This window comes from Primulina eburnea, chromosome 7, assembly GCF_022965805.1.
Source record: "Primulina eburnea isolate SZY01 chromosome 7, ASM2296580v1, whole genome shotgun sequence".
Lineage (NCBI taxonomy): Eukaryota > Viridiplantae > Streptophyta > Magnoliopsida > Lamiales > Gesneriaceae > Primulina > Primulina eburnea.
The window spans coordinates 721,299-733,005 of NC_133107.1; the positions used below are offsets into that span (position 1 = coordinate 721,299).

At 33.3% G+C, this 11,707-nt stretch overlaps 2 protein-coding genes across 2 annotated transcripts; one reads left to right on the forward strand and one right to left on the reverse strand.

Annotated features, from left to right (window-relative positions):
• Window positions 1-4,480: 4,480 nt before the first annotated feature.
• Window positions 4,481-4,761, reverse strand: LOC140835931 (small polypeptide DEVIL 4-like). Its single transcript, XM_073201343.1, has one exon. The coding sequence runs from the start codon at window positions 4,634-4,636 to the stop codon at window positions 4,481-4,483; it is 156 nt and encodes a 51-aa protein (XP_073057444.1). The 5' UTR covers window positions 4,637-4,761.
• A 4,814-nt stretch (window positions 4,762-9,575) lies between these two features.
• LOC140835932 (calcium uniporter protein 2, mitochondrial-like) lies at window positions 9,576-10,967 on the forward strand. Its single transcript, XM_073201344.1, has 2 exons — window positions 9,576-10,257; window positions 10,431-10,967. Exons 1-2 carry the CDS (start codon window positions 9,685-9,687, stop codon window positions 10,848-10,850), a joined length of 993 nt encoding a protein of 330 aa, XP_073057445.1. The 5' UTR covers window positions 9,576-9,684; the 3' UTR covers window positions 10,851-10,967.
• Window positions 10,968-11,707: the final 740 nt, after the last annotated feature.

An 11,707-nucleotide genomic window follows, 5' to 3' on the forward strand; every position in this document is an offset into this window, starting at 1 on the left:
CCTGAAAACAAAAGATGAAGCCTTCTCAAGGTTTAAGGAGTGGGTCACACTGATCGAAAATCAATTGAATAAAAGGCTTAAACATTTAAGGACAGACAATGGTCTTGAATACTGCTCGGAAACTTTCAATATGTATTGCCGAGAGAAAGGAATTGTTAGACACAAGTCCACTCCTGGAACACCACAGCAAAACGGTCTAGCAGAACGAATGAATAGGACCCTACTTGAAAGAGTAAGGTCTATGTTGTTGAATGCTGGATTGCCAAAAAGCTTCTGGGGAGAAGCTGTAACCACTGCCAGCTACTTGATCAACAGATGTCCATCCAGCGCTTTGAAGTTTAAGACACCCATGGAGTACTGGTATGGAAAGCCGTCTGATTACTCAAATCTAAAAGTGTTTGGATGCTTGGCATACGCTCATGTCAAACAAGATAAGCTAGAAGCTAGAGCACTAAGGTGCATATTCATTGGTTACCCCCCTGGAGTTAAAGGCTACAAAGTGTGGAACTTAGAACGAACTGGTCCAAGGTGCTTCAACACAAGGGATATTACATTTGATGAGGAAAAGATGGGATACACTCTTCAAAAAGGAGGTAGTTCCACATCAGTTAGCCCTACCCCTAACTCCCATGTCGAAATGGAAAACATCTTGGACCCTATGAAAACATCCTTGGATCAAAATAATCTTGAACAATCTGAAATGGACCAAGTTCAAGAAACTGAATCAGGAATAGAAGGAAATCAGTACTTGTTAGCCAGAGATAGACCACGAAGGGAAATCAAGCCACCACAAAAGTATGCACAAGCTGACATGATTTCCTATGCACTCAATATAGCTGAACAGGTGGAGTCTACTGAACCCGTGTCATTTCAGGAAGCTATGACATGCAAAGACAGAAATAAGTGGATGAGGGCAATGGATGAGGAAATGGAATCACTGAAGAAAAATAATACATGGGACCTTGTTCATAAACCCAAAGGGCAAAGAGTAGTTGGGTGTAGATGGATTTTCAAACTCAAGGAAGGTGGTTCTGATAACTCAAATCCAAGATATAAGGCCAGGTTAGTAGCAAAAGGATACACACAACTGGAGGGAATTGATTACAATGATATCTACTCTCCAGTGGTCAAACATGGATCTATCAGACTCATGTTAGCCCTTGTAGCTCAGCTGGACTTAGAAATTGAGCAACTGGATGTTAAAACTGCATTTCTCCATGGAAACCTTGAGGAAACCATATTCATGGAACAGCCCGAAGGATATTCAAGTGGAGTGGAGAAAGGGAAGGTGTGCTTGTTGAGAAAATCTTTGTATGGCCTAAAACAGAGTCCCAGACAATGGTACAAGAGATTTGACGAGTTCATGATACAGAAACACTTCACCAGAAGCAAGTTTGACAGCTGTATATACATGAAAGGCGATGGCTCACAACCAAGTATTTTCTTGTTAATATATGTGGATGACATGCTGATTGCAAGCAGGAACAAGAGTGATCTTCAAGCACTCAAAGAGTCACTGAACTCTGAATTCGATATGAAAGAACTGGGGGATGCTCGAAGGATACTTGGAATGGAAATTATTAGAGATCGGAAAATGGGAACACTCTTCCTTCACCAAAGCTCATATATCAAGAAGGTGCTCCACAGGTTCAGAATGCATGAAGCCAAGGCAGTTACTACTCCATTAGGACATCATTACAAGCTGTCAAGTGATCAATCACCTACTGAGGATACAGAAAAGAACATCATGGAAAAGGTACCGTATGCAAGTGGTGTGGGAAGCCTGATGTATGGTATGGTGTGTTCTAGACCAGATTTGGCATATGCCTTGAGTATGGTATCAAGATTTATGGCCAATCCTGGAAGTTCACATTGGGAAGCTTTGAAGTGGATCATGAGATATCTCAAGGACAAGCAAGATCTAGGTTTAATGTTTAAGAAAAGGGTTGAAGTGATTAATCCCTTAACTGGTTTTGTTGACTCTGACTATGCTGGAAAATTGGATACAAGGAAGTCCATGACTGGAATCATTTTCACCTTATTTGGAACGGCTATAAGCTGGAAGTCCTCACTACAGTCTGTTGTGGCTTTGTCCACCACCGAAGCTGAATATATAGCTCTAGCTGAAGGTGTTAAGGAGGCATTGTGGCTTAAAGGAATACTGACTGAACTTGGTATAACTCAAGAAAGTGTATCAGTACATTGTGATAGCCAAAGTGCCATTCACCTAACCAAACATCTTGCATTTCATGAACGGTGCAAACATATTGATGTAAAGTTACATTTTGTTCGAGATGTCATTGCAGGGGGAAATGTAAAGGTTGAAAAGATTTCAACTCATGATAATCCAGCAGATATGCTAACCAAAGGACTGCCACAAGCTAAGTTCAAGCAATGCTTGGACTTAGTAAATCTGGTAACTGTATCCTAATCCCTTTTGGGAGGTGGAAGAAGGAGGACACGCTCTTTGTGTGAGACAAGGTGGAGATTGTTGAGACAGAATCGGTGTGTCTCTCAAAGTGCTGCAAAATAACAAGTCATTGGGAGTTTGTTAAGAAAGCATTGGCTTTGGCTCACTGGGGTGATCAATCAGTTGAGGAAGTTGAAAGCAGTTGCTTTGGGGAGTTGGATCAGCTGTGGAGAATCAAACACAGGTGTAATGGTTGCCTATAAAAAGGGAACTCTCGACTAGAAGATCCAACAAGAAAAAGAGAGGAAAAGATACAGGAGAGTGGTGAGGGTAAAGCACACACTAGAGGAGAAAGTGAGATCAAGGAAACTAGGCTTGATTGAATAGATTCTAGAGTGTGGTTTACCATTGATGTATTCCTTGTAATTTCTCTCGTGTCATCTAATAAAAGAACTTGTCGTCTTTCTTCCCATGGATGTAGGCTTATCAAAGCCGAACCACGTAAATCAGTTTCTTTGTGTTGTTTACTTTTCTGTGTGCATGGCTGAGAAACAATAGCCTCGCTTAAATACAATCGCCGTTGATTACTTACAACAAGGAACCCAACAAATTTAGTTATTATATTCACAAAATTAAATATGAAATTACATTTAATAAGATGATTTTTCTATAATTTTGAAAAATTAAGCACACCATATTATACTGTATAAAATGTAAATAAATAATAATTTTTTAAATAAAACATAGTCATTTTTCTTTTTTCGAAAAAATAAGATTCGAGAATAAAATTAAATACATTAGAGCCAAATATGTGATTAGTAATTTTTACATTTTAAAAAAAAATAATCACCAAAATGTTATTAAAATATTGGGGTCTCTCCCTTAATTAATAATATAACTTTAGATTAACTATTATTTCTTAAAAAAACAAGTTTATATTAACATTAATTATTGACTAACTATAATAAGCCTCGGTTCAGGGCCCACTATTGGATACTAGTAGTAGTAGTAGTTCAGTTGGGCCTTATTACAAGGTCCGACATACAATTATTATTATTGTTATTATTATTATTATTTTATGGACTCGTACAATTGATATTGGCATAAACTTGCTACTATTATATGTAAGGAATGGTAACTTAAACTTTCTTAAATGTAGTTTCTCAATGTCATAGTAAAACATATGTGTAAAAGCAGCGTTTGAAATTTTAACTTATATCTTCTTATTATTAACGCAGAGACGCACATATTTTGTACTTGTACAATAATTTTTATAATTAATTTGATTTATATTCAAATATCAATAATATCATAATTATATAATATCTGCAAATAATGTTTTCGTAAAAAATAATAATTTTGTCTTATTTTATGGTATATATTCTTCATTGAGTCCACTTCTCCATGAGTAAGGAATATAACTGTTGGTCTAAAAAGAAGAGGAAGCGAGGGATTCACTGTGAACATGCTGAGAATTCGATCGGTTCATTTGTAGCTGGCGCACGTGGGAGCAGTAAAGCTGTCATGTTGACGAATCATACTTCAATTTCCCACGTGTCTTGTCTCGATACATGGGGTTGGGAATTTGGATTCAAATTTAATGTGACATGAAATGATTTAGTACTAATCCTATTCCAGATATTCTGTATATGCATCATTAATTTGAATTTAAATATATATTCATTTGATCGACTTAACATTTTTTTTTTAGTTGAACGAGATATTATATACAACTATCTCTCAAACTCTATATTTCGTCATAAATTTAAAATACAGATGTTAGATGAGTTACGAGTCATCGACGTTCGAATTAACATTTTCATCGTATTGAAATTTTAGTTTTATCATATTTAGTGTTGACATATAAAGCATAATAAATGATATGACGACTTAGAGTGTAAATATTTAATATAAATCTTGAAATTTTCATAATTAATTTAAAACTAGCTTTCCCTTTGCCATTCACGTTTCATACAGAAATTAGGTGAAAAAATCCCTTAAAATAAATAATTCAGGGAAAAACTTATAACTAACAATTAGTAATATTTATTTTCTCTCGATCTTATTATATCAATCGTGCCAGCAAAGAAGCATCACTATGCATCTTCTTATGATGTAGAGCCTTCTTCTTTGTTCCTTCAAAAATCTTCCCAGGTTTTCGGTCGACAATCGTTTCTTTGATCCTTCCAAATCTGGCGACGATGATGAAGAATTGGGCATTTTCATTTGTTTCGAATAAATGAGAAAAAGAAAATTTGATTGTGTAGATAATATGGGAAAAAGGTGGCCTTTATTTGTATGCCAAATCTTCTTCTCTTTTTCTTATTTTTGGTGTTTGTTTTTTAAGAATCGAAGATTGACAAGGAAAGTGTAAAGGGCTTCGATGTATGCAATTTGCTGAGTTTGACATGAAAGGCAAAAGGAGTACTCTTATATATACTGCGTGGTCGAAGACTTATCACAAGTTTCATATATTATTTAGAAATTACACCACCTGATGATATTATTGTTTATTATACAATGTTTATTTTTAGGCTGTGTGTGTGTGTATATATATAATTTATAAATTATTATTAGTTGATTAATTAAATATGTTCCACATTACTAGTATAATCTGCATCAAATTAAAATTTAAGCAATTTGTGTACTTCTAGAGATCTGGTTCGGCTAAAAGGGGTGAGTTCTCCAATAAAGTTTGAGTTCCATTTTTTTAATTATTATAATAAATATGATTTCTTGCTTAAAGTCTTTATACAGAAAGCTTTGATTTTTCGTTAACTAGGGAATGAAAATACCACTGTTCGACCATATATCGTTTTCATCATATTAGAATTTATGTTTTGGTAATATATATAATTTCACAATTTTCTGTGCTTCTTAATTATTAGCCATCACAATTTTAAATAAAGGTAATTTTTTCAGAACAAAAAAGAAAAATGATACCCCTTCAAAAAAAAAATGATATCTGGACAAAATTATATGTGAGTGCACGGTAAAGATGGACATGGAGTGAGAACTTTCTTGGAATTTCGAGGGTAGCTAGGTTAATGGTGATCAGAATAATAATTGGCAATATAAGCAGCCGCAATGAATTAAATTAAATACTGCATGTGCAAGTGATATTAGTCAATCAACTTTTGAGAAAAAGACTTGAAGGGATCGGGACAACCTTGAAATTAACATTTGATGGAAAGGGACTAAATTAAGGTTAAATAAGGCTGTTTTGAATGGCATAGCTGCACAGTAAAGGGGGAACATACATTTTATGGAGTGAGACATCATCATACATGGTCCTTGCCTGCTTCTTTCTTTGTGTTTCTTCTGGGGACTGTCCATCAGGATAGTTCATATATATAATTTATTTATTTCTTGGTAAAATTCATCTGCATAAGTTAAGGACTTTAAAATAGAAAGAAAAAAAATACCATAATCTTTGTTTTGATTCTCTAAAGATTTTGATTCCAGACAGGACCTGGATTTACGTTGAATTATGTTTTGAAATTGGAATGGAGCAGTATTTGCTGGTAAGGTAAACATTACGGATTAACCAAGTTCAATTGATTAGAACATTGAGTAAATCTTTTTTGGATTTGAGAATCACATGTCCTGGTTTTATTTAATATTTTATGTCCATCACTCTTTTGGTATTAATGACTAGTCGGATTAGTACTGATTGGAACCCAAATAATATTATTAGATGATTCAATTATACGTTAAATATAAACAAACTCTTGTAAAAGTGTCTCGCCAGAGTTAATTTTATGAGATAGATTTTCGATCCTACATATGAAAAAATATTACTTTTTATGTCAAAAGTATTATTTTTCACTACGGGTAGATCAAGTCGACAATGAATACAGATATCTGAGGCCATCTAGTTTGTAGAAATAATATTTGAATATATATATTTTAATAAATGAAGATATAATATTGATGAGCATATTATAAATTTATTAAAATAACTTTTTATAAGAATATTTTTGCAAAAAAGAATTGTTGTAACGTGTCTTGATAACTATTATGGGACACTATTTCTACGCATAGGCGGGAATGCCCCTTTGATGATAATAATAATAACAATAACAATAATAATAATAATAATAATAATAATAATAAAACAGAACATGTATGTTAAATCATCATCCTCGCCTATTCTAGTTTCTACATGTCTTTACCAGCTTTTAAACTAAGCCTACAACAATCAACATTAAAAGTTGGATTTGATTCGAAGAAAAAGAAATTGATTTGAATAATTTCAAAATGTCAATCTTCTTGGGTTTGAAATCGTCACAATTAATGTCAAAATTGCTAATTTAATATAGAATATATTTAAAATTCATTTGAATTTTTTCATACATATAACTAACAACAAATTTAATTATTTAGAGTTCATAATAAAAAAAAGTTTACAATCTATTTATTTAAATCTTTATTAAAGGGAAAACGTGAAATATTTGGTCCTAATTGAGCGAGACCAGCATTTGCCCATTATTTATTACCGATACATAGGTCACTAGTGAGCTTGAGCCCTTAGGCCATCTCCAACGCTGCACCATTTTGGTGTAAATGGTGCAGCTTTTCTTCTTCAACGCCCCACTCCTCTGCGCCAAATTTGGCGCAGAGGTTTGTTTCTTTTTTTTTTTTTTGGGGATTTTTTTATTTTTATTTTTTATAAATATTTGTATTAAAAATTATAAATATTATTTAGATAATAGTATAATATTTATTTTATAATTTTAATAATTAAATATTTAATTATATAAATTTAAATTTAATAATTGTTGATTTTTAAATACTAATTTATGTTAAATATTATTAATTAAGGACGAATTTGATTTAATGATTTATAATACATATAATTATAAATACAAATGTTTAATTAAATTATAAATTTAAATATTATTATTTAAGTTTATTAATAACAAAATCTTAGTCATAGTTATAAATATATTAAATGAAATATAATAATTAATATATGTAAAATAAACGAAATATTTTTTTTATGTAAGATTTGAAGTAAATAAGTTGGAGATGAATATTATATTTGGTGCAGAAACTACACCAAAATAGATATATTGATTGGAGATGGCCTTATATATCATATGTTGGTTTGGTCTACACAAGCCCAAAAGTCACTTTATAGTTTTTTTCTTTTTTAAAAAAATTAAAATAAAAATTAAAAAATCCATAAGCTGAGCCTATTTAAAGCTAGCAATATGGATATCTTTGTTATAATTTTCCCTCTATAAATAACGTTAAATCTCCTCGACCAAAACAACCACTTCAGTGAATTTGGTCTGATTATTTTGACCTGTTAATTGCAATAGAATATAGAAATCAAATATTACTTGTTAAGAAACAATATCTTGAATTAATTACTTTGATATCTTAGGCATCCATTATTAGGTGAAACAAAATTTTCTAAGAGGCGACACATGCATTATTTTGTTTTTGCCAATCTAGTTAACCCAGCCATCTAATTATCGACATTCTTATTCATTTCCCTTGTCATGTTATTATATGTGATTTGGGCCGATCAACGTCAAGCCCATTAGCCAAAATGATGGGTCCATATTGAATACAATCGAGGCCTAAGTAGAGGCCCAATAAATTACTAGGAGTTCGATTCATCATTCTCTTATCTGAAATGATCCTTGCACGGTAGAACCCGAGCAGCCGAGAAAATTATGGCCGATCAGCCGACCCAATAATGCACCTTCCCAAACTCAATACAGAATTAACATGCCGGTGAATAAAGTTTCAATTATATAAAACTTTTGAATAAATATTCTATAATAAATAAATACTACCGAAATATATCATTCAAATCACAATTTACTAAAGATGAGATAACATCATACTAAACATCTTACTAAATCAACTATTTAAGGTAATCATACAGGAGCTTTTGTCATACATCTTCCTATCTACCTCTATAAATATAATGTATTACTCGTTATATTAATTTATTACTTACTTACACAACATTATATATTCGTACATGAAAATTGTAAAGGATTCACACACAAAGAGACAGAACTAGCTATACCGACTTAACCATAGAATGGACTCTGCTAGAACCCTCTCTAGTGCCCCTTAACATTGTTCGTGCGCATATGAATTCAGCTCAGGAGATTATTGACTAGAAGGACGTTCTGCCTAGACAATAGTGAATAAGGGGAGCTCGGCCAGCGCAATTGTCATTTTCTGATCACCGTACCATCATCATATTTGTTTCTTAAAAAAAAAAAAAACCATTCTGATTCTTGAAGCGGCATCCAGTCAGGAGTAGGTTTCTTGTGATACGGTTTCACGAATCTTTATCAATGAGACGAGTCCACCCTACCAATATTCACAATAAAAAGTAATATTCTTAGAATAAAAACTAATATTTTTTTCATGGTCGACCCAAATAAGATATCTGTCTTACAAAATACGACACATGAAACCGTCTCATACAAGTTTTTAACTCCGGTCAAAACGCGGTAATATAAACAAAATCTCGTCAATTCTTAACGGTTTCGGTTCCGGGTTCTATTATTAAATACAAAATTATCCAAACACGTCATATTCATTCACTAATTTATTTTTCAATCTATCAAAACTTTTCATAATTAACACCTGTGGCTATTCATTAATTCCCCTATTATTAGTTTCCGATAACAATATATAATTTGGACATGTACAACTACAACCCACGAGTCACGACCTAATATATAGGATCCACGAGTCACAAATTATGGGATGAAACGTGTAAATAGTAGTTTTCAATTTTTCTTTCCACTATCCACTTTGTTGGACAAAATTGTTAAAAGTGATTTGATAAATCTGTTCCTTTACAGGTGTATAGAATTACTTTTTATTTCATAAAAAAAATTATATACTTTTATCTTAACAAATTAAAATTTTTGGTACTATTTTCATCGGATAATATAGAATGTCGACAATAGATAACTACTTTTATAAACTATATATTAGTTTTTTTTTTGGTGACAGACATTTGCATATTATAATATAATATATATATGTAATCCGCTGACAATGATGCATTGGATACATGCGTTAAAGTCAACCGGGCCGCCACGTAATTCACCGGATAAAAAAAGAACTTTATATTTACAGAGGTGGCTCTCCATTGTTGAAGCAATTAATTGAGACGCAATTCACCATCACATATATATATCAACCTAACCATCTATCTCTCAACAAATCTGTAAAATCTCGTGGGATTGTCATTTTCTGAATAAAATAAATAAATAATTTAGTGTTCATCAATGGCGTTCAGCAGAAAATTAGTTCAAAGTCAGTTAAACGTATCAAGAATCAGCAGCCGTGTTTTAACAAGCTGCTGTGTTTTCCCATCATGCATGGTGGCGGAAAAGGCGTCGTTTAATCGTAAGCAGATGCCAGAGAAAGCCCAGAAGGCCTCTCTCGACCCCGGAGATGATGGTATATCTAGGCGATACCTCCACCACCTCAGGGTGGCGACCGACCCAGAACACCGGTTTCTTCCCCAAGGAGAAAAGATGCTGGACAATATTCGAGAGATGGACATTCCAGGACAAAGGGTCCGGTATGATGGGTTATGGCGGCGGCCGACGCAAGTGTCGCCCCAGGGGAGACTTACAGAGGCGGATGTAAGGAAGATTCTTCGAATTTCACAGCTTGAAATGGTGAAATCGAGGCTGAGGAAGATTGAGAAAGGTCGTGTTTCTCACACGGAGTTCTTGCAGATCTGTGTAAATGAATGCTTGAATGTTGATCAAGGGTTGGAGTTTGCAAAAAAGCTTGATGAATCAGGGAGTGTTATTATTATTGGGAACACAGTATTCCTCAGGCCTGAACAGGTTGGGATCATGCTTTTCTTATTTCATTATATAAATCTAGTTTATTGTTTTAGACTAATTTGCGTTATATCCCTTAAAAAAAAACTGTCCAAGACACATCAAATTAAATAATATAACATTTTAGAAAAATGCGACTAAAATTTGAAACGACCGCCCGGTATTTGAAATTACAGCTTGTAAAAGCAATCCAGGGCCTAGTCCATCTGCCCTCAGCTGACAAGTGCTGTGCTGATTCAAGAACAAAAGAACTCCAAAAAATGGAGAAACAGAAGGCAAGCATAGACAAGAATGCAGAATCACGGGTTCGTAACGAGCTGTGGTGCGGATTAGGTTATCTAATTATCCAAACAGCGGTTTTCATGAGGTTAACATTCTGGGATCTTACATGGGATGTAATGGAACCTATCTGTTTCTATGTAGCATCCTTTGACGCCATCGGTGGCTATGCGTTCTTCCTCAGAACGTCCAAAGAGCCTTCGTTCGAAGGGTTCTTCCAGAGCCGGTTTAGGACGAAACAGAAACGGTTGATGCAGGTTCAGAATTTTGATGTGGAGAGGTACAATGAGCTGAAGAAAGGGTTCTTTTCTTATTAACTCGTTGGCACGGCCTCGAGTGATCATTTTTGTAAAGGGTTTCTTAATTCTAGGGCTGATGCATGGTGAGGACATAAAAGTAATTTAAAAAAATTGGCCATATATTCTTTTTATATATGCAGAGTACATAGATAAAAGGGGAAAAAAGAAAATTATATATTTGGATTATATAATTGGGACGGGTGGTATAGTAAATTAACAAAATATGATAATTTTGTTTTTCGTTTGAATTGGTCGGGTTGTTCATTATCTTGTTAAAAGCATTATGGGATCACAATTAATTTCTCTCGTATATCCAGTTGAGTTGGAAAATGATACTATGTATGTATTTCCTCCAATCCATGTTACACATGCGTAAATATATATTATCACGACACGCATCCATAAAATGGAGCTACAAAAGCGTGTATTAGGTCTTTGCTACGTACTTCTATATATAAACAAAAATTTGGTTGAGACGATCTCACGGGTTGTATTTTGTGAGACGAATCTCTTGTTTTGGTCATCCATTAAAAATTATTACTTTTTATGCTAAGAATATTACTTTTGTGAATATCGGTAAGGTCGACCTGTATCACAGATAAAGATTCGTGAGACCATATCACAAGATATATACTCCTATATCTAATGATAATCAAGTCGGGCAAACACAAAGTCTTACTTGTCGTATTGACAACTCTCTCTCTCAAATTCAAATTTGATGACATAAATATCTAAAATTATAAAATAAAAAAATTATAACATGACTAAAAATATAATTCTCTCGTTTTTTTTACCATCATTTAATAAATATTTTATAATTCTCTCGTTTTATTTTACCATCATAATAAATATTTTAATTGTATATAAACTATTAG